The 20,874-nt window shown below is 35.8% G+C and overlaps 2 protein-coding genes across 2 annotated transcripts in view; one reads left to right on the forward strand and one right to left on the reverse strand.

Moving 5' to 3' along the window:
• Positions 1-11,186, forward strand: part of APPL1 (adaptor protein, phosphotyrosine interacting with PH domain and leucine zipper 1) — a 33,989-nt gene extending 22,803 nt beyond the window's left edge. Inside the window, exons 14-22 of the mRNA XM_006196434.3 lie at positions 1,079-1,170; positions 1,559-1,741; positions 3,258-3,310; positions 3,907-4,081; positions 4,181-4,217; positions 4,700-4,846; positions 5,429-5,479; positions 5,786-5,875; positions 6,913-11,186. Of these exons, the coding sequence (XP_006196496.1) occupies positions 1,079-1,170; positions 1,559-1,741; positions 3,258-3,310; positions 3,907-4,081; positions 4,181-4,217; positions 4,700-4,846; positions 5,429-5,479; positions 5,786-5,875; positions 6,913-7,059 (975 nt within the window). The 3' untranslated portion in view covers positions 7,060-11,186. The remainder of the gene's footprint in view (positions 1-1,078; positions 1,171-1,558; positions 1,742-3,257; positions 3,311-3,906; positions 4,082-4,180; positions 4,218-4,699; positions 4,847-5,428; positions 5,480-5,785; positions 5,876-6,912) is intronic.
• The window catches only part of ASB14 (ankyrin repeat and SOCS box containing 14), a 29,312-nt gene that overhangs the window by 7,136 nt on the left and 1,302 nt on the right, over positions 1-20,874 (reverse strand). Inside the window, exons 3-10 of the mRNA XM_072941541.1 lie at positions 20,318-20,362; positions 19,750-19,883; positions 19,494-19,652; positions 17,016-17,261; positions 15,947-16,118; positions 14,936-15,479; positions 13,153-13,306; positions 12,235-12,434 (exon numbers count right to left, since the gene is read on the reverse strand). Coding sequence (XP_072797642.1) covers positions 12,235-12,434; positions 13,153-13,306; positions 14,936-15,479; positions 15,947-16,118; positions 17,016-17,261; positions 19,494-19,652; positions 19,750-19,883; positions 20,318-20,362 — 1,654 coding nt within the window. The remainder of the gene's footprint in view (positions 1-12,234; positions 12,435-13,152; positions 13,307-14,935; positions 15,480-15,946; positions 16,119-17,015; positions 17,262-19,493; positions 19,653-19,749; positions 19,884-20,317; positions 20,363-20,874) is intronic.

A 20,874-nucleotide genomic window follows, 5' to 3' on the forward strand; every position in this document is an offset into this window, starting at 1 on the left:
TGGTTTAGAGGTGTCAGCCAAGACACGTATGATTTAGATGCCTAGGGAAACATTTTGAATCAAAGAAACAGAATCTTATCACCTCCAAAAATTAGTAATTTCTTTTAGTTTTATGATCTTAGGAATTTCATCTAAGAAAATCAGTGGAGGAGTCTTTTGCTTTTAGTAACTTGATCTCCTGCCAGTCTAGCTTTTCCTTCCTGTTATGTCATTTGGAAACAGCAAAAAGTAAAATGCAAGTTAGATGACTTGTTAATACCTAGAGAATACATGGAGAATACAGTGTTTGGATTTGAATAATTCAAGCTTATTATACTTCCTACCAATTATCAGAAGTCTTAAGTTTTAGTATTTTCCACATTGTCCAGAACTATTTTATCTATATTAATGAGAGAGGAAATTTTGATTAATTTGTGCTATTGTCTCATACTTTTGCTAACTATAAGATAAAGAGGTACAAAAAATGTTTTGTGATTATTTTTTCTAATGTAAATACTATTTTATTTAGCTAGTGTTTTAAATAAAACAATGTTTTAAAATATTGCTTATAGAAAGCTTTTTTTCAAATTTGGCCTGAAAATATCCATGATAACTTTATCAATTAATAAATATATAGATATTTCTGAGCATAAATATATTCTGGAAAACTATGAAAACATCACCATCATATATAATACTTCAATATTTTGTGACTATTTCCTACCCCTTTTAAATTTCTTTATTTAGAAAATTTAGAGTCCCCATATGCTAGGCACTGTACTAGGTGCTAGCAGTACACCCTGTAATCCAAAAAATCTGGCAGTGAAAAATTTAAAGAAAAAATATTTCCTATTATGTATATTAGTAGAAAAAAATCAGATTTTCCTCCTAGATTTACAGGAAGTAAGAGGAAACTTCAAGTATAATATTGTGAAGTTAATTATGTATCTTAATATTAAGACAGGACAATGTAGAACTACTTTAGTCACTTCAGTTTGCATTTTAAGTGTAACTCAAGAACATTCTGATAATTCAGACAGTTATATTTAAACTTTTGGTTTTCCTGCTTTACTAATTAGTCCTTTTGAAAAAAAAATAGGAAACTGCTGCACGAGTAAATCAGTCAGCTTTGGAAGCTGTCACTCCTTCCCCATCTTTCCAGCAGAGGCACGAGAGCCTGCGGCCAGCAGGGTGAGTTACCAGACTGGGGGTTATTTAAAGAATTATATGGGCTATTGAAAGTGTTAGTGAACATTTTGATTTTAGCAGTGCTACTTACATTAGTATGAAATAGTTCTAGAAAATGTGTTTTCAAAGTGGTAAATTTACCAGCCAGAGTGCTAAATAAAGATGCCAAATTTCCCTAGTGTTTATCTCTAGGTTGAAGTGATTTGTTTCTGAGTTTAGTAATTGGAAAGAAAGAAGTCTTTTGATTAAGTAGCTATGATTTGGGATTGTGTATATTGAAACTTACTCTCTTCACTGACTTATAAAATTGTATTTTCTTTTCTCATAGATTGTGTTCAGTTTCCAAAAGAGAAAATTAAATGCATGCCTTTTTGTTTTCTTCTGTGCTTAGACCATCTCGGCCGCCAACAGCTCGAACCAGCAGTTCAGGATCCCTAGGATCTGAGTCCACAAATTTGGCTGCCCTCTCTCTAGATTCTCTGGTTGCTCCAGACACTCCAATACAGTTTGACATCATTTCTCCCGTGTGTGAAGATCAGTCTGGCCAGGCAAAGGCCTTTGGCCAGGGAGGCAGGTGGGTGGTAGCATCATAGAAATTCTGGTCTGTGGTCTGTAAGGCTTACGGTTCTGTTTCTTCAGTTGAGAGTCTTCTCTCTATATCTTGTGCATCAGCTATGTTTTACTTTCTTTTAACTACCTAACATAATTTTGATAGTTGGAGTAGAACCATGTAGGTTCTCTCTTTGTTTTCTGCCTCAGTTAAATCAGTTAAGATAATTTGGTTTTAAAAATATTTAATTCTGAATTGCTTATTAAATAATTATATAGATAATTCTGAATTGCTTATTAGATCTACTTCTAAGGTATTTTACTAAAGAAAGTTGATAGTCCTATCTTTAGGTCATGACAGTATTTTAAAAATTCTTGAGAGTAATACATGTGCTATTGGTTTATTGGAAAATATTATCCTATGTCAGAATAAGAAATTTCCAGGAAGGTACTAAGATATCATACTATAAATTATTAATCACCTTTTGTTTATATAATGAGAAATCTTTGTCAAAGCAATTAAAATTTTTCTTTGTGGATGAAGGAAATGTAACTTTAGGCAAAACATTTATTAAGTAGGTTGAACACCTAATAAATTGATAAGGTAGTAATTTGGATACACATGGCTGTGACCAAGAAAAGGCAATTTACATTTGATCACAGAAATATACTTAGAATTTGATGCAATAGGTCAGACATGTTTTAGGGGGATCATGTTATTTTAAAACTAGTGTTATTTAGAATCACTTAGCTCTCTGCCTACAAAACCCACTTTGAATTGTACTTGTTTTCCTTCACTGTGGGTGTGCCAAAAGTCAAGCACACTAAGGAGAGAGGTAGCTTCCATCTATGGGTAGCCTTTCTTCCTGTATTCTGTTATGTGTGCTTTGAGAAACTCAGGTTTAAAACCAGGAAATGTTCACATTATCATAGTTAACTTGTGACACATACTTAGAGAACCTAAGGAAAGATTTTTCACAATCCCAGGAAACCCTTTGTATTTTTCTCAAGTAGTTAAAATTGAAGCTAAATCAGCCGTTCTTCTGTCCTAGTTTATTTAAATTCAAGAATTTTTGCAACATGGTTTATTATGATGTTGATTTGTGTGTGTGTGTGGCTAAACATCCAATCCATCCGCATCTTCTATTTTTATTTATTTATTTGTTTTTGGCAGGGGGAGGGGGAGTAGTTAGCTTTATTTATTTATATTAATGGCGGTTTTGGGGATTGAACCCAGGACCTCGTTCATGCTAAGCGCGTACTCTACCACTGAGCTATATCCTCCTCCATCTGCATCTTCTAAAATGTAGCAACTTTGAGTTCAGCCTGTTAACTTCGTGTGAGGTCAGGGGCCTTTACCACAAGTAAGTTGGTCATAGGTAGTATTCCTTAACAGGAAGGGGTATTTTAGAGCTTTTAAAAAATGTATGTACAAGGTTTTGTGACTTATAGTTTTTAACTCTGGGTTCAGTGATTGAGATTCTTTCCATGTGGCTCATGGTAACTGACTATTGCTTCATATTTTTTAAAATACTTTTCAGGCGTACAAATCCATTTGGAGAATCTGAAGGAGGTACAAAATCTGAAACTGAAGGTAAAACAGAAGTGTAGTCTTATATTTTAGAAATTCTCAAGAGCAGTAAACTGTGAAGAATTCGTTGTTTACATTTATTCTGCTATCTGCTGTTTTAATGGTATCTTTACTGCATTTTTCTCTTTTTACTCATAGTACACTTAAAGCAACAACTTAATCAGACTTAAGATTTCATTATCCACACAAAATTATAGAATGTTATACTTTAACCTCATAATCAAATTCTCAGTGTATAAGATATCCTTTGAGCTTTTCCTAACAGCTGCTGTTTTCTTCTGGTACTGGAGCATGACTTTTTTTCCTTTTTCCAGTAGCTGTTTATTTTGATATAATTTCAAACTTACAGAAAAGCTGTAAGAAAAGTAACAGGAATTCTTTTTATTCAGAACCACCAGTTGTTGAAGCATAACCTTTTGCTATTTGAATTTGAGATCTTAATTTTTCTACAACTTGAACACTGCAGTTAGAGTTGTTTTTAAATACTTCTACAAGGTTAAAGTTTTCATTGGAAAATCTAAAAGAAGGCAGTGTATTTTATTCTGTAGGAAAAGAAATGTGGAATTTGAAACTACATAATGTATCTTGTTCTGTTTTAGATTCTATTCTTCATCAGTTATTTATTGTCCGATTCCTTGGTTCTATGGAAGTGAAATCAGATGACAATCCAGATGTTGTTTATGAAACAATGCGCCAAATATTAGCTGCCCGGGCCATCCATAACATCTTTCGTATGACAGAATCACATTTATTGGTCACTTGTGATTGTTTAAAGTAAGTAATAATCTGTCCCTCAGAAAACTGTAGGAAAAAATGTTTTACATAATCTTAAGGTAATTAAAATGTTTCCCCAATTTTTAATTACTATTATAGGTTAATTGATCCACAGACACAAGTTACAAGGCTCACGGTGAGTTCTATGTTTAAGTCTCTTTGTACATGTACACATCTTACTAATAATCCTGATTCTGTATGTTCAGATATGGTAGTATGAATTATGTTTGGTTTTTAGACTGTTATAATTGAGTCTATGGCCACCTCTCTAAAAATGTTATAATTAAACTTACCCTGTAACTTAAAGAAACAGTGCAGTCTGGTGTGATAACTTAGCTAGGGAGCATGTATAATGCACTGAAGATACTAACAATTAAATTAAGGAATTAAAAGGCCAGCATGATTGATTTTATAGTGATCTGCTTTGAAATAGCTACAAGTGTGTGCTTCTGTTTAATCATTTAATAATATAATTGGTAATCCAAACCAAATATGACATTGTTTTTGGATTATCATTCTGTTAAGAAAAACAATTGACTCTAATGTTCTGTTTATGGTACTTAATTACTTAGTACATGAGTTACTTCTGATGCTTGCTTCTGATGTTTTCTGTGGCAGTTTCCCTTACCCAGTGTAGTTTTGTATGCTACACACCAGGAAAATAAGAGGCTTTTTGGATTTGTTCTTCGGACATCAGGGGGGAGAAGTGAAAGTAACCTGTCATCAGTCTGCTATATATTTGAATCAAACAATGAAGGTGAAAAGGTACATGGCTTTTCAAAATGTGTTTCTGTTGTGAAATACGTATCATAGGCAAATTTTTTACTAAGATTTCTGGGGAAAACTCCCAAACTTTGCTTAGTCCAACTGAGTTTCTTGACCAAAGCGTGTTGCTCTGAAGAGAGCTGAGCTGATGGGTTGGGCCTTCTGACTCTACAGACCTGTATCTTCCTGGCCACTGATAGCTGGTGCAGTCTTCTGGCTTCATTAGCTTATCCTGGGAATGCAGAATCTTCCCATAATCAGCCATTTCCAAATGTCTTCAGCTTAGAGCAACAGCAAGCACTTCTTGCTTCATTCCTCACAATCCTACTATCTCACTAAAGAATTTGAGATAATAGGAAGGGGGTACTTGAAAGAGGTGAGAGCCAGCAGTGGGAGCTCATAGACACTGAAGAAAATATACAAAGGCTTGGTCTGGGGGCTGGGACATTCTTAAATCAGCTTTTGTTTGAAGCAGTGTATTATAATGAATTATAAAACTAGTTACATCAGCCATTTGGATATTTGAAATTACTACTTTGTTGTAAGAACTGCCTGAGTTTTTCTTACTTTTTCCCCTTTTAGATTTGTGATTCTGTTGGACTGGCAAAACAGATAGCTTTGCATGCAGAACTGGTAAGAATTCAAGACACTTATTTATCCAAGAATGTTAAGGAATTTAAGATCTTTCATATTAGTAAGTAAATAAAAATGATTTTGCAATGCAAGATTAGCAATAAATGCTATTGCTGATATATATATATATATATATAGCATTTAGAACTTGGATAAATTAATGTTAGAATATAAATTTTTGGTGTGATTTCTCGTATAAATGCAAATAATAATTTGAAAAGGTTACAAATGTAATATTAATTGAAAAGTCTAAAATTTAAAGTTATTTCATATTTAATTCATTAGTTGTATTCATCTGTTCTTCAGGATCGTAGGGCATCAGAAAAACAAAAAGAAATAGAGAGAGTAAAAGAGAAGCAACAGAAAGAACTCAGTAAACAAAAACAAATTGAAAAGGTATGTAGTCCTAATGTCTAGATCTTCTCTATCTAGATGTGATGTTTACGAAGTTTCCTTAATTCAGCACTGGTACTTTCAGGTTGGAATTTTCAAATGAAAATTCTGCTTGCTCAGCCACTTCACAGATGATTCATAGCAGAAAAGGGTGATGTCTGTCTTTTCATGTGATGTTTACATTATAGTTATATTGACATGTAGTGTGACTTGCTGTTTAGCAAACATACTACAACTTTCATATTTCCACATTACAGTGAAGTTTGGAAGGTTGTCAAAGCAGGTCTCTTAAGAGGAGATATATGTACATACACACACATGCTTAACTCCCATTATTGAAAGCCATACTGGCCTTAATAATACATATGTCTGTGTGTATGTGTATAAGATGTTACCAAGAGTGTTAAATCATTGTCCATCCAACAAGATAATTTTAAGGTAGACAAATTTCAGAGCAAAATCTGGAAAATGCATTAAATAGGTGATCCATGAGATTTTAAGAGCCAGTTATGGGTTGTGACAGTGGTAGTAGCAATGGAAAAGAGGAGATAACTGGGGGATACTTGAGAACAGACCAGTAAGAATTGGCAATGGATTGGATTTAGGGACAAAAGGTGAGGGAAGTGACAAAGATGACACTGAAGCCAAGGCTTATGTGATAGGTTAGGCTGCAGGAAGACAAGATAAATTGGACAAAGATGGAGAAAAGGGCTGGAAAGGGGAGAGAGAGGGAATGTGGAGTGATTATTATGAGCCTTTTACTATAGTTAAGAGTGAGATATGATGGCCTGAATGTCAGTTATTAGCCATAAAAATGGAGAGGAGGGAAATGATGGCTTTTATAGGATTTCTAGAATGTCATCAGAATTCACTTTGGTGTTCCATTGGTTGTGTGTAGCCTTTCTTTTCAGTCAGTTGCCAGATTATGCATACATATTTATGACAGAAGGACTGAAGTGGATCTCAAGTATATATTTTAACTGCATAGTTTTCCATTTGATTACAGTTAATTTTAAATTTCTTTTGTTTTTTTCCACTAGGACTTAGAAGAACAAAGTCGGTTGATAGCTGCTTCCAGTAGACCAAACCAAGCCAGTAGTGAGGGGCAGTTTGTTGTCCTTAGCAGTAGCCAGTCAGAAGAGAGTGATTTGGGAGAAGAAGGAAAGAAGAGAGAGTCAGAAGCATAAACTTATCCCTGCTTTTTTGGTTGCTATTTACCCCTTTGGAATTTACTGACAGTTTCTGTGATGAAAATGGCACAAGGTAACAGCGATGTTGAAATATTAAGAAGGAGACTAAAGTTTGTATTTGATTGGTAGTTTTAACTTCATTTTTTAAACTAAGATTGACCTTGATAACTTAGGTTTGCATTGATTTTTTTTCCTTAAAAATAATATACTATGCAGTAAATTCAAATTCCACATGTCTGAAAGAAACCTTAGGAATTACAGTTGCTCAAGCCTTTTTTTTCCTTCAAATTGTGAGCTTGTTACCTTGCATTGTAATTGTCTAGGACCATAAGAGATCATTTAATCTTCAGCTTCAGATAGTCGTGGATATGCTCCCTCTCTTTCATTAGGAACATTTTGCTGGCATTGAGGAAGCTTTTTGACTGAATAGGTTCAAAATCCTTATACAGAGAATTATACAAGTCCTTTCAAATATTTTAACAATATTAAATGTGCAATAGAACTTTTACACAATAATTAGAACAGAGATTTTAGACTTTTAAGGTTTCAAGTTGTGGCAGGTGGTACTGTTGATTTCAGGGTACTTCCTTGATTGCTCACCCTTCTCTGATGTACTACATCTGATGCCAGTGGGAGAGAAGCTTAAGTGTCTTCCGTTCAAGATTGATATAGCCCTTGGCATTTTATTACGTTTTTAGTTCTCAGGTTGGGACTTGAATTATTGCTGCAGAGCAGTAATGGTTAAAATAAGATTTTGGAATTTATTAAAAGGGATTTTTTTGTTGTTCAAATACATTTTAGACTAGCACTTAACATGTAAAGATATTGTTACAGGATAAATACATTGTATTTTCTGCATTGCGTGAAATAATTTTTATTGAAAATCAAGCAGCATTTCGAAAGACGTTCTGTAACAATTATGTTTCCTGCTTAAGGTAGATACTCCCAGAGTTTAGTTTAAAAAATGTAATCTTTTAAATTTCAGACTGATACCCACAGTATTTTCATAATTCCATGTTTTTATAAAATACTGATCACCACTTTATATCCATGAAGGCAAATAATATATGAGAATAGAATAATTTGCACTAATTATTGTAAATAGTTATACTTTTCCAATGAGTAAAAGGTCTATTTCCACGAAAGATTGAAGAGAAATTGAGTGCTTGGTATAGGAGAGTCAACCCAGGAGGATTTTAGCCTGGTGCCAAGGTTAAAGTGACATTTCTTTACTGCTTACTTCTATGTCAAACCTTGATTTTTTTTCTTTACTTGGATTTTTAACATTACTGATAGAAATTATATTCCTGTGTTTCACATGTAAAAATATATATGGACAAGTTAAATGTATTGAATAAAATATTTTACATATGCATTAAAATTTAAGAGATTAGCCACTAAGACTAACTTTACAAGGGAAAGGTTTTTTGTTATTTGATATACCTTTTTTTCTTATTCGTTCTGAATTAGAAATGGCATTTGTGTGTTTTAGTTCTCAACAGTATAGTGTTGCTTTTTCACGCAATATGTACAGTTTTCTGCAGGAATGAGATAGATAATTATACTTAGGATCATGATTTTTTTTTAGCCATGTGCCAAATGGGAATAATTACTTAAGCATTATTTTGAAGCCTTATGTTACCAAAACATAGAGTAAAAAGTAGAAATTTATGGAATACTTTTTGAAATATTTGTTTTGTCCTTACTAAAGGGAATACTTTCACAGTAGTTTGTGTATCATTCCCTTTTGTAGAAACTGAAATTTTTTCTCTGGTCAGCATTTAATTGGTCATGGCAGGTCCTACTTTTAAGGCGTTTTAGAGAATTAGTAAGCTTTCTGTGTCGTAAGTCTTTTGTTCATACTATTAAGCTGTCACCTTACTTAGTTCAGGTGAAACTTCTTAGCCACCGTGCAAGGAAGGTAGTCGGCATTAGGAGCAGTTTTACTGGGCTGGTTGGTGCTTTGTGAAGTAGTGAAGTGCTGCCCTTGGCAAGTACTCGGGGTCAAAGTGTAGACTAAAGTTAAGTGTACTGGCAGACCTAGGGAGGCTGGACAGACTTGTAGTTCCTTTTAAGTCATGTTTTGATAGGAATTTCCATAATAACACAGTCATGTCCATGGGTAGGACCAAAGCACATTCCAATGCCAAATAGAAGTCATGTGCGGGTTTAACAATTTTAGATTCAACTTCTGCTCCATTACTGTAGAACTGTATGAACTATTTACTCCATTCCTGCAGATATTTAGGTATCAACTTTAATAAACTCCTTTTTGTTTAAAGAAAGCTGCCCATGGATTTCTGCATAACGTTAAAGCTGGTATTTGTTACCCTTTGAAATCCCTTCTAGCTTTTGGACGCTTTAGTAGTAACTGAATTCAATTTTGGAATATCTTTCTCAGATTCAAACCTACACTTAATGGTTTTTAGAAATTAACAAAACTGATTCTTTAAAAAGAAAGAAATGAAGTCTGCCTAATTCTGCTGGGCACTCTTGCTGCCTGTGTCAGCAGTACTTTTGTAACCATGGTAATGAAGTCAGTAGATGGGAAACTATTCCTTCCCCCTTGTAAAATTTAGAAAACTTGCTAACAAGGGACTGAAACTGTTCCCTTGAACACAGTCCTCCAAAGCCAGTCGAGTTTTTGCCATGTCTACAGTGATTACTTTGTGTTTAGTTTCAGAAGAATTGTCAGACTCCACAATCTAGGGGTAGTAAATTTATGTTACTTTTATGCTTGGAAAAAGGATAGTAGGGTGTGCATAACATCCTACATAACATATAATCTTATGTGGTAAAGGCATCTGAGTTGATTTTGAGTTATATATAGGAACTGCAAGTATTTATGATTTGAATCTTATTATACATACTGACTGACTCTAGGAGCCTGTGTTTTGCAAAACCTGCCACCAAATTAATAAAGTGAAACTATTAACATTGGTTTTGATAACAATGTCCTAGCACTCAAACTACTTTAAATATTCAAACAGACTGATTGTAGCAAGCAATCCTTTGCTTTTATTTTTAGCAAGTTTGGCTTACTATTCGTTCATGAGATTTTTTTCTTCCACATTAGTTAGTAATACATAAAAATTTGAAACTGGAACTATATTATACTTTTTAACTAATCTCTTGTGACTGTACTCATATGTAATTTACTTAGGTTAATAAGAGAACTGGGGATTAAGTTATAGCTAATGTGCAAAACCGCTTTGTATATTTGGTGATTTTGTAATGTAAGTGAATTGGTTAATTCTTATTTCACTGATACTATATTAATCATGCATATACAATTAAAAATTATGCTACATTTCCCTTTAAAATTGGATTTGAAGAACTCAATTTTATGTAATGGTGGTATACATGTGGAGTGGAGAACTTATTTTTTCATTTTGTCAAAATTGGTATTCCTGACAAGGCTTCAGGAAATATGCTGTTAGGAGATTTTTAATGTATAATAAAGTCCATGATTTTTGTATAATCTTTTTTGTATGAAATATTTGATATATACTGTGAATTATTTCTCCAAGTAATTTCAAATGATGCTTATAAAACAATTGGACTTTCCTAGTTTGTTATGACAGTTATTACACATCTAACTCCATTGCAATTTCATAATAGCTAAAATGAAAGTCACTTATTGAGAAGTAATACTAATTCATCACTAGTGACTTTTTTCCCCAGAAAAATTAAGAGATTTTTCAATAATTACCCTAGAGACTTTTCAGTTACCCTAGACATGTTAATAGACAGTGTATATTTGCTATGTTTGGTCCTATTCAAAGTAATTTCTGTGATTTAAAGGGCCAGGCTGTTGTGTATCCTGAGCCTATAGTTTTAATAATAATGCATATTCATTCCATGTGCTCTTTATTATTTCCTATAACACTTACCAGGTTCTTATCTTCTACTGGCAGTTTGTTTTAATTTGTTTTGAATTTTATAAAATGTATACAATTGTAGAAGGTCCAGGGAGTGGATAAAATTAACTTCAGAATTCTGTAATTTATCTAAGTGCATGTACATCCTATATTTGTATATTGACATACATATAATCCACCACTCACTTATAAACAGACACCACAATTTGATTTAAAAAAAATAAAAACTGTTCATGCCAGCTAGTTTTGCATTTTTTTTATGTGAAAACTATTAAGAGTAATTTTAAGTCGGTGCTTACTGAAAGTCTATGTAGCCATTAATCCCTACATCAGAAAGAAATCACATAACTTCAGTTTCCTTAAGAAGGACTATATTATGCTAAAAAAAAAAAAGTATGCTAAGATTGAAAATACAGACATCAAGACTGTAACTAACTGGGCCTGTGGTCATCCTACCTCTTGTTTCTCTGTTGATGTGCCATATACTGGCACAGGTGTGGCTGAATGAATGTCTCCTCAATTTATTTCCTCACTTTCCCATATAGAAACCTGTACTTAAATGCAGCATGGACTACATAGAAATGAAAATTTAAACTAACATCCTGTAACTGCCTCTATTAGCGAGCCCCTCCTGTGTGTCCAGTACTGGGTGAGGTTCAGTACATAAATTATAAGCCATCTTCCATTTGAGAACACTTCTAGTTTTTATTCCAATGATCACATTAATAAATGGTAAACCTTAGCCAGAGTTTTGTGGGAAGAAGGAACACATACATCCCATTAATGATGAGATTACAATTGAAGGTCTATTTCAATTAACTGAATTACTTCACCTTAGTACTGGACTCTACAAGTAAACAGACACTAAGCTAGCCTTGGGACTTTTGCATAGCAGCTGATTTCTAGGATCATGTACTGGGGTCAATATTTTATTCAGTGCAATCACTAAGACATTTTATATATATACTTCTCTATAAAAATAATTACTGTTAAGAATTATCTTGAATTTATCAGAGTGGCATATAATTTTGAGCGTGTAGAAATGTAGAATTCATACATTTAATTAAGATCAATAACAGAACTGATATATTTCAGTTAATTGAAATTTTTACTGTTTGGGTTTTATTTTCATAAAGCTGCCTTTCAGAATGCTACCATCTATTGAGAGACTATGTTCAGAGTGACTTTTTAAAGAACATAGACTGCATTGAGATCTTAGTTGCTAGATAAAGTGAGAAATATGAATCATGTAACAAGTCAAATTTTAAGAAATAAAGCTGCAGAATTATACCTTTTCATCCTGAATAGTTTGATTACGAGGTTCCGTGAAAATTCCTTGTTCATAAAGATCATATTCTTTGTAAAGGACATATGCTTTCAGACGATTGGGCAGTGGAAGAAATGACATGAAGACAGGGCAGCGCAAGTGTAAACGTCCCATGCACTTCCGGATCTTTAGGCGGCACAGATGTTTCAGGGATCGAGGGTTTGCTAAAATGAAGAATAGTCACATTATCCAAAAGAAGAAAGAAGTGCTTCATTTCTTAGTGATATTAGCAAATGTATTTTATACCTAAGCTTGGTACGAAGATTTTTATTTGCTGTTACTAAATGGAAAAGTTCATTGGGAAATAGCTTTTCACTTCTTATTGCAAATCTTGTAGATACGGTTTCAGAGCCATGTCAAGTTAGAGTCCAAAGACTAGCATCAGTTGTGGGTCTGGCCTGTGAAAACTAGGGTTCTTAAATCTACATGTATATTAACCCCTGTCCTGCCCCTCAAGGTCAGGCTAAAAACGAAAGATCACCACCTGTGGGGAAATTAGATGAAAGAAATGTTTAATTTGACCTACGTGCTAGAACAAATTCGAAGGGTCATTTAATATCCTCTACCGCCTTGAGATTTTAGCTTTTTCTCATCCCTGTTTTAATTGCCATCTCACAGTTTTTAATTCCTACGTCTACGGTGTTCCATAGTAGGAAAAAAGTATTACCTATATAATAAATAATTACCTAATAGATTTTATCTATTGGGAAATGGTAGTAAGTAAGTAGAAATTAAGTGTAGTTATACACAGTAACATTTTTTAGATAGGAATAGTATTTTTCTTGGTTTCTTAAGTCAAGCTTTTAACCAAAGAGAAGAAAAGTCTACAAGAGTTCAGTTTGTATTTTTTGGTAAGAATCTTCAAGAAAAGAAGATACTCACTCAAGATAAAATGGATTTCTGACCAGAGTCCCTGTTTTTGGAGCACAGCTTTCAACTTTGAACAGATCCGAACTTGATCAACGTAATCAAGCATCACTCGAACAACCTTTCCAGAGAGATGCTGCAGCCACGACAGAGTTATTACTTCACAGAACTGAGGAAGAAGATCAGAATTGTGAAATTAAATGGAAAACTAAGTATCTCTGGTTTAGTATAGTAATCAAAAGAGCACTAAGCTCAGAGTTAGGAACCAAGGTCTCAAGTTCCTCAGTTATAAACTTAAGATGTTGAACAAGAAAATATTTCTTAGCTTGAACATTTGGGAAAATACTCACTACTATGTCTTCCAAACTTTGTAAGCTATAATGAGGGTGTGAAAAAGATTGTTACATAATATCTGTTATCCCCTTTGATTGCCCACATGGCTGTCTGGAATAAAGATTACCTTTCCAGCTTCACTTGCACCTAGATGTGACCACTTGAGTAAGTTCTAGCCAATGAGATAGAAGTGTGAGCAACTCCCAGAATGCCTTTAAAAAAGTGCAAAGTGTGTGCTGTTTCCTCCTGCCTATCTTCCTGCTGGCTGGAATGTGGGTGTGAGTTTCTCCTGTGAATCATGGAACTGTCCAATTAAAAGACTGTTTCCTCTGGCCTTTATTTACAGAAGAGGGGAGTAAGCCATTTTATTAAAGCCACTCTTATTTTGGGTTTTCTATCATTCATAACCTGCTCCCCCCAGGATATGATAGTTTCTGGCTTTAAGTAATTTACATGTCCTTAGACAAGGTGCCCATGTAAGGAGGAAAGTAACAGTATATGAAAAGTCAAGAAATAATACAAGATGATAATATGCCAAAATGTCAAGTCCTACATGAATCAACCTAAAAATAATATGCACTGTTACTTTGCCTTTCACTTTTCAGAATTGGTTTGAAGTACTTTCTCCATCATTTAATTTCTATATTCAGATTTCAGTAATATGAATTCGAGTTATTTATAGTGCATCTACTGTGTGCTAAGCACCGATGTGTAAGCTGAGGAAAGTGGTGAACAACAGCTTACATTCAGGTATTCGTGGGGGAGACACATAATCAGCAAAATATTAACAATTTCAGAAACTGACAAGTACTATAAAAGAAGTGAACAGCATTATAAGAGAATGATTAGGGAATGGAACTACCTTAGATAATGGAAGGGCCTCTCTGAGGAGGTAACACTTGAAAGGAGACAAAACGTGGCAGCTATTCGAAAAGTAAGGGAAGAGCTCAAGTTGGAGAAAATAGAAGTGATTGATCAGTTGGGGGGCAGGAGTAGCTGGGGTGGTGGATAGGGATTATGATGAAAGCTGAGAGAAAAACGGTCAACTATATTGTGATTATTTTTTCATCAAAAGGTGACCAAAGAAAACCATCAATCAAATGTTAATGCTAATACAGACAGCCAAAACCCTAGGGGTATAGATGTCAGGAACCCAGAAGCATTTTAGCTAAATAACTCACTTATTCAAAGAAAAAGGCATAACTGGTATATAAGACTGCATTCATTCTTCAAAACCTTGTTCATTTGTGAAACTCCCTAGGTAAGAGTTAAATCACTTTTTCCTCTGAACTGTTTCTGTATCTTTTACATCTTTCGACTACCATATTTATTTAATCAAATATTTATCATATTAAAATGTTTCCAACCATGAGCTTCTGGAGAGGATGGAGTTTTATCTATTGCCCTAGTTCAGGGCCACTGGTAATAACTATATGGGGTGACACAGCTAATGCTGTGCACTTACCATAGTATCTTTGATAACTGTAGATGTCCAGCCTTCAAAAGTACGTAAAGGATGAGCTTTGTCTCCATGAGAACAATCAAAGCATCGCTCTGTGTCATACCCATAATTCAACAGCATCCTGAGCATGACTTCATCTTTCAGTGTGTATTGCAGTGCTGATGGGAAATGTAAAGGGTTGACTCTGCAGAAATAATTGACGTTGGCCCCGTGCCGTAGCAGCAGACTTATCAACTCATAGTTGCCCATCCTTAGGGCTATCTGGAGGCAGTTAACGGGGTCTTGATTAGGCAGAGCTCCAGCACTCAGAAGCAGCTTAACTGAAGAGGTGTCACCATTTGATACAGCAAAATACAAAGCTGACTTCCTGTGGTCATCATAGTGTTTGCGAATTCTCTGATCTAGCATGAAATTTACATCAAACCCAGCCTGGATGAGAAGTTCCAGGCATTTGGGGTGTGCTCCTGCTGCTGCACAGTGAACTGGACTGATGCCACTCCGCTTAATGGCAGCAAAATCCGTAACTGGAACCAAAATCTTTAGGGCTCTGAGAAAGAATTTCAAAGTGCATTAAGAAATAGTTTTTGTTAGGATGCAGCATTAATCAGTTTATGACTGTTTCATGCTAGCACTGGATGGTATTAGTATCAGGTGGTATCTAGATACCTCCTCCCAACCAAAAGAACAGCATAATTCCTGCAAGCAAAAGCTCAGATACCAAACAAAGTTAAATGGATCTAAGGTCTAGATATAAAACTCAGAGTTATCCCAGTCAGTGAGAACTGAGGATCCCCATATTGCCAAAGGACCTGATAATATAATAGTTTTGTCTCCAGTAGCTACAGAGGATGCCTGACTTTATCATTTTCTAGTTGGTCAAGAGTTTCTCATCTTTAAAAGTGGTATTGGAGTTGTAGGATCAGAAATGAAGAATATAAAGTTCCCAGAAACTGCTCCAAACCCCCTTATAGTTGTTACTATTTCTATTATTTGCAATAATGTAGTTGAACTTACAGTAAGTGGCCTCTGTCAGCTGCCACGTGAATGGGCAGGTGGCCTGAATTCTTAGGGATGTTGGCATCAGCTCCATACTCTAGCAAGAGAGTCACAGAGTCTGGATTTCCTCCACTAGCAGCTTCAAGTAAGATGGAAGAAGAATCAGAGGCCTGACCAAGAGCATTAGCTCCTAGGAGGAGAAAGAGTCACGTTATGCAAAGAATCTTTTCCACTGTAACGCTTAAGCATTCTTAAAAATATATCACCACTACTAAAAAAAAGCAAGTATTGTGCAGCTATTTAGCAAAGCACTAGGAATCAAAGAAATATGTACTTCCTGCTCTCAAGTAGCTTATAATCTAGGTGGAGAGAAAAAATGATGTAAGCAGTCTCTTAAGTTGTAAGTAGGTTGGCTTTCAGAGTAATTTTATAAGTTATCTGTTTAGAACTTAAAACTTCCATAAGGAAGAATTTTATAGAAGGTGGTTTTATTTCCAGACCAGTGTGAAAAAGCTCACCTATCTCGTAACACACTTATGTTAGATAATACTAACAATCCTGTTGACCTGTGTCCCCGTGCTACCTAATAAAGCTCTTCTGGTGAAAAAACCATCCCCTTCTCTCAGAGTTTTGGTTATTACTAGAGGGGAGAACTGGACTCAAGGGGAAGAAATCAGGAAGAATTTCCTAACAACTTAATTCATCTGAAAGCAGACTGGATTGCCTCCTAACTTAGCTTAAGCAGAAACAACATATAGGGGATGTTGTGGGGTCTTTCATCATATGAATCCAGGGCAACAACACAAAAAAAATTAAACAAAAAGCAACCATCCTCTTAGCATGGTCAGGGAACAATAAGTAAAAGAGAAACCTGCATCCTAGTAATTTTAGGGAAATTACTTCACACCAAATGAGAAATATCAATCCAATTTTAGGCTTTTCAGTAGCTAATATAAACATAAATTTTAACATTAAATGAGACTTAAATAAAATGTTAACTTCTATTACTTTGAAGCTCTCCATAAAGAGGAGAATGCTTGGGTCGTGTTACCCCTTAGTAGTGTGCTGACTGTACAGAAAATCTTGCCTTTCTTCAGTAATAGTTCCATGATTTCAGTGTGTCCGCTTTGGGCAGCAAGAGCAAGAGGAGTGAATCCGTAGGAGCTCCGTGGGTCAGGGTGTGCCCCAGAAGCCAGCAGTAGCTGCACTATGTCCCGTCTGCCCAGTTTGGCTGCTTCATGGAGGGCCGTCCTCTCGTTGGCACACCGCAGATTGACGTCTGCTCCATGGCTGATCAGCAAGGCGGCCGTGTTGTAGGAGTCATGTAGAACGGCTGGGAAATTAGAGGCGAGGTGGACATTATGTTCCATAGAAAAATAAGGCTAGAGTATCAGAGCAGCTAGTTTCCCTTCTTAAAGAGCTCTTCCAACCTACCCGCCACATGCCAGCAATTTGTGTCTAGGAAGCGGATTGTAAAATGAGGCATCTATCAAATAATATTAATAGTGTTTTACATCAGTAGGCTATTTGCTTTCCTGGAAGCCATGACCAAATTATTCATTGTCTACTGGCTGCTTAAGTGGCTGAAAAACATAAACATGAAATTTTCACTTATCATCTTTATGTTCTCAAGAAAATGGAAATTTAAGTACCCAGTTCAGTCCTGGAGATGCCTAAAGCTGCGTTAAATGAAGAAAAACAAAAACTGTAATGATTAGGAAATTACTTTTAACCTCATATTTTGTTAACCAAAATTCTCTCACTGGCTTTTCTGCACTTATTCTGTTAATTCGCATTTGGATGGTAATCTTTAGTCCTTCAAGATTCTAAAGCATCTTAATTTATCCATCCCCCTAACCATTTGCTAATATTGGCACCGACTGTGTTTCAGGAATCTTGCTAGGGGCCGGACACTGAATCGGTATGAATTCTGCTCATAACCATTTATAACGTGCCATTCTATGGCACAGCCATAGAAACTGCTATAATTGCTCTAAGACTAGAAATATAAAGTGCCAAGGGTTGTTGGGTCTTTTTTAATTCATTGAGCTGGCATTTACCGTGCTCTTTCATTCTGGAGACACATACCCTTTGCTTTAGGAAATACTTCTCTTGACTGGCTTCACTGATGGTGTACTGCCTCGGTCTTATCTGTCCTCTTTCTACCGTTTCTGTTATTCACGTGTTGCTCCTCTTCATTTGTCATCCGGGTTCTCTTATTTCTTCTTCTTACTTTTCACTTTTTATCTTGTTCTTCTGAAAGCTTTCCCAACTTTATCTCCCAGCATTTGAGGTTTTTTTCCTGACATTGTATTTTTAGTTTTCAAGAGTTTTTTGTTGTTGTTGTTCCAGTTTTCAAAATTTTTGATAGTATCCTGTTATATTTTCATTAATTTCTCTGAGAAAATTAATGATAATTTCCCCCTACATTTTCTTTTCCCTAAGTAATCTGTTTCCTCTTATCTCTTTCTTATCTCTTATCTCATCTCTTTCTGTTGAAGATTTTCCTCAGATAGTCCTTGAATATCTTGCTCATGATTAAGAGCTGGAGACTAAAAGCTGACTGGAAATTCTAAACATTGACTGTGGTCTTAACTGTAGGTTGATAGGCCTGGGCCATTTGTTGGGGAACCCCTAATTCCACTTTAGGTCTTTCTTCATGAGCTAATCAAATTCTCCAGAGAAGCGTCCTCTTGGAGGGCGAAGTTCTAGGGGCCAGCTTTCTAGAATCTGGTGGAGGAGGAGAGCTGGGAGATCTTAGCCTATGTTTGCTTAATTCCTCCAGTGTTTTCAGTCTAGTACTCCTGCCTTAGCCTAACAATGCCCAGTTCAGAGAGCCTCTGCTTACACTATTCAGAGAGTAAACCTCTAGATTTCTGCAAGGGTTGGGGAGGAGTCTATCCCAGCGGGGTAGATTGGGAGAAGTGATCTAGGTATCTGACTACTTGTTTCACAATAGTTTTTAACCAATCCTCCTATTTTAGCTGCCTGTCCATCATCTATGCTCCACGAGGTAACCACAGCCAACAATTTCCAGGCCTTTTGATGTAACTGTACTGGTTTTTGACTGTCCCCACTTCAATTTAAGATTTGACTTTCTTGTCACTTACTACTCATTCATCTACTCTTCCAGTTTTAAAAAATCATGTTGCTGTTGCGTCCTCTCTTGTTCTTCCCTTTCTTTTGTACCTTACCCCCTTAAAACACTTTACGAACTGTAATTATCTGGAAGACTCGGGAGGGATCAAAATTAGTCATTTGTATTGAATCTGCCATCTTTACCTGACCTACTCTGCTTCCCTCCTGTATTTCTTATACCAGAGTTAATTGGTTCAACTGAGGTACCATGTAGAATGATCAGCTCCCAACTGGGCAGAGACTTTGCCTCAGGCCACCTCACAGGCCAGCCTATATACAGCTTCTTGGGGGTCAAGTACCCATGTGTGATCATTTGGGACCACAGTGACCATGCTGCAACCATGCACAAAAGCTACCTTTGAAACCTGTGGGCCTGGAGGAGACTCAGAGCGACACATTGTTCTCCAGAGCCAAAGTGTTAATTTACCTGTGAGAAGAGGAGAATTGCCTTCGAAATTCTTGACATTTGGACTGCAACCATTGAGAAGAAGAAAAGCGACATTTTCTAAGAGGCATTTGCTGACAGCCAAAAAAAGTGGTGTTTCACCATTGTGGGTGGTTTGCTCCCACACACTGGGTTTTGAAGCTGAAATAAACCCATTAGACCACACAGATTAAGATACAGAAATAACTTTAAAATGTCTGTCTCAGAACCATCAAGAAGAGTTGCAAAGGGAGTTTACCATTCAGGGTTATTTCCAAAATGTTCTTATTTAATTGCACTGCAGCCTTATGCAGGGGAAGCCAGCCTATCTCATCTGCTTCATCAAAAGCAGAATGGTACTTGGTCAAGCGTGACAGTGCATCTTCCTTACCTATTGACAAGTCAAATGAGAACATATTCACGTTTGGCACATATATGAGGCAGCCCATGCTGCTTCTGAATTCCACCATTAATGTCGGTGCATAAGACAGCAGAACTCTTCAATGGCATGGGACAAACAAGCAGTAAGGCCTTTCATTTAGGATTTCATACCACCTAGGCCTGTGAATACTCATTATCCTGTTACATACAGGAAAACAGCTCTGTCCACCGAGGAGCCCAGGAGCTTTTGCTAAGTTGTGCTGAAGTAGTTTCTCCCAGGAAAGGCCACATCAGACTCTTGACAATCAGCTGTGGACCCCACAGTGCTCCACATTTGGGAGAGTCTGCGTCTAGGCTTCCTGAACTTAAAGGGGAAATGCTGCCAGTTGTCACCGTCACATCTTAGCACAAGTTGAAGGGGAGAGAATAGGAAAGAGTACTTAACTGTCTCTATTATTTCAACTATCTTCTTATAGTCAGTGCTCAAAAAGCTGCATAGAAAAAGAAAATGTATGTAATTCCAAAACCGAGGAAAAACGAAGGCATTTGATATAAAACAGTAAGAAAAGATAAAGGCAATAATAGTATTTAACCAAGGATGAACACCACCCCCCAAATGGGGATGATAATAGTTCCTAACACATACAGAAGTAATGAGAATTAGAATTTAAATGAGTTAATATTTATGAAATGCTCAAATAGTGTTGCACACAGTGATCACTCCATGAGTTTGTTACTTTAAAAAAATACTGTAGATTTGATATACTTCAACATCTCTACATTTAATTATAAAATCTCTTGGGGTTAAAACACATTTATCCCATTTTACCTCCAGAGGTCACCATCAAAAGCAAACGGTTTTATTACCCCTGAAAAACAACAGCAACTACTCAAGGACCTGAAGTCACTGATCACAGACAGCATTTGACTCGATGTGCTTGGCTGTAGATAGCCCAAATCCTGGGCAATTCTCAAGGGATCCATGGGGGCCTCTCCTAGTGTT

This window comes from Vicugna pacos, chromosome 17, assembly GCF_048564905.1.
Source record: "Vicugna pacos chromosome 17, VicPac4, whole genome shotgun sequence".
Lineage (NCBI taxonomy): Eukaryota > Metazoa > Chordata > Mammalia > Artiodactyla > Camelidae > Vicugna > Vicugna pacos.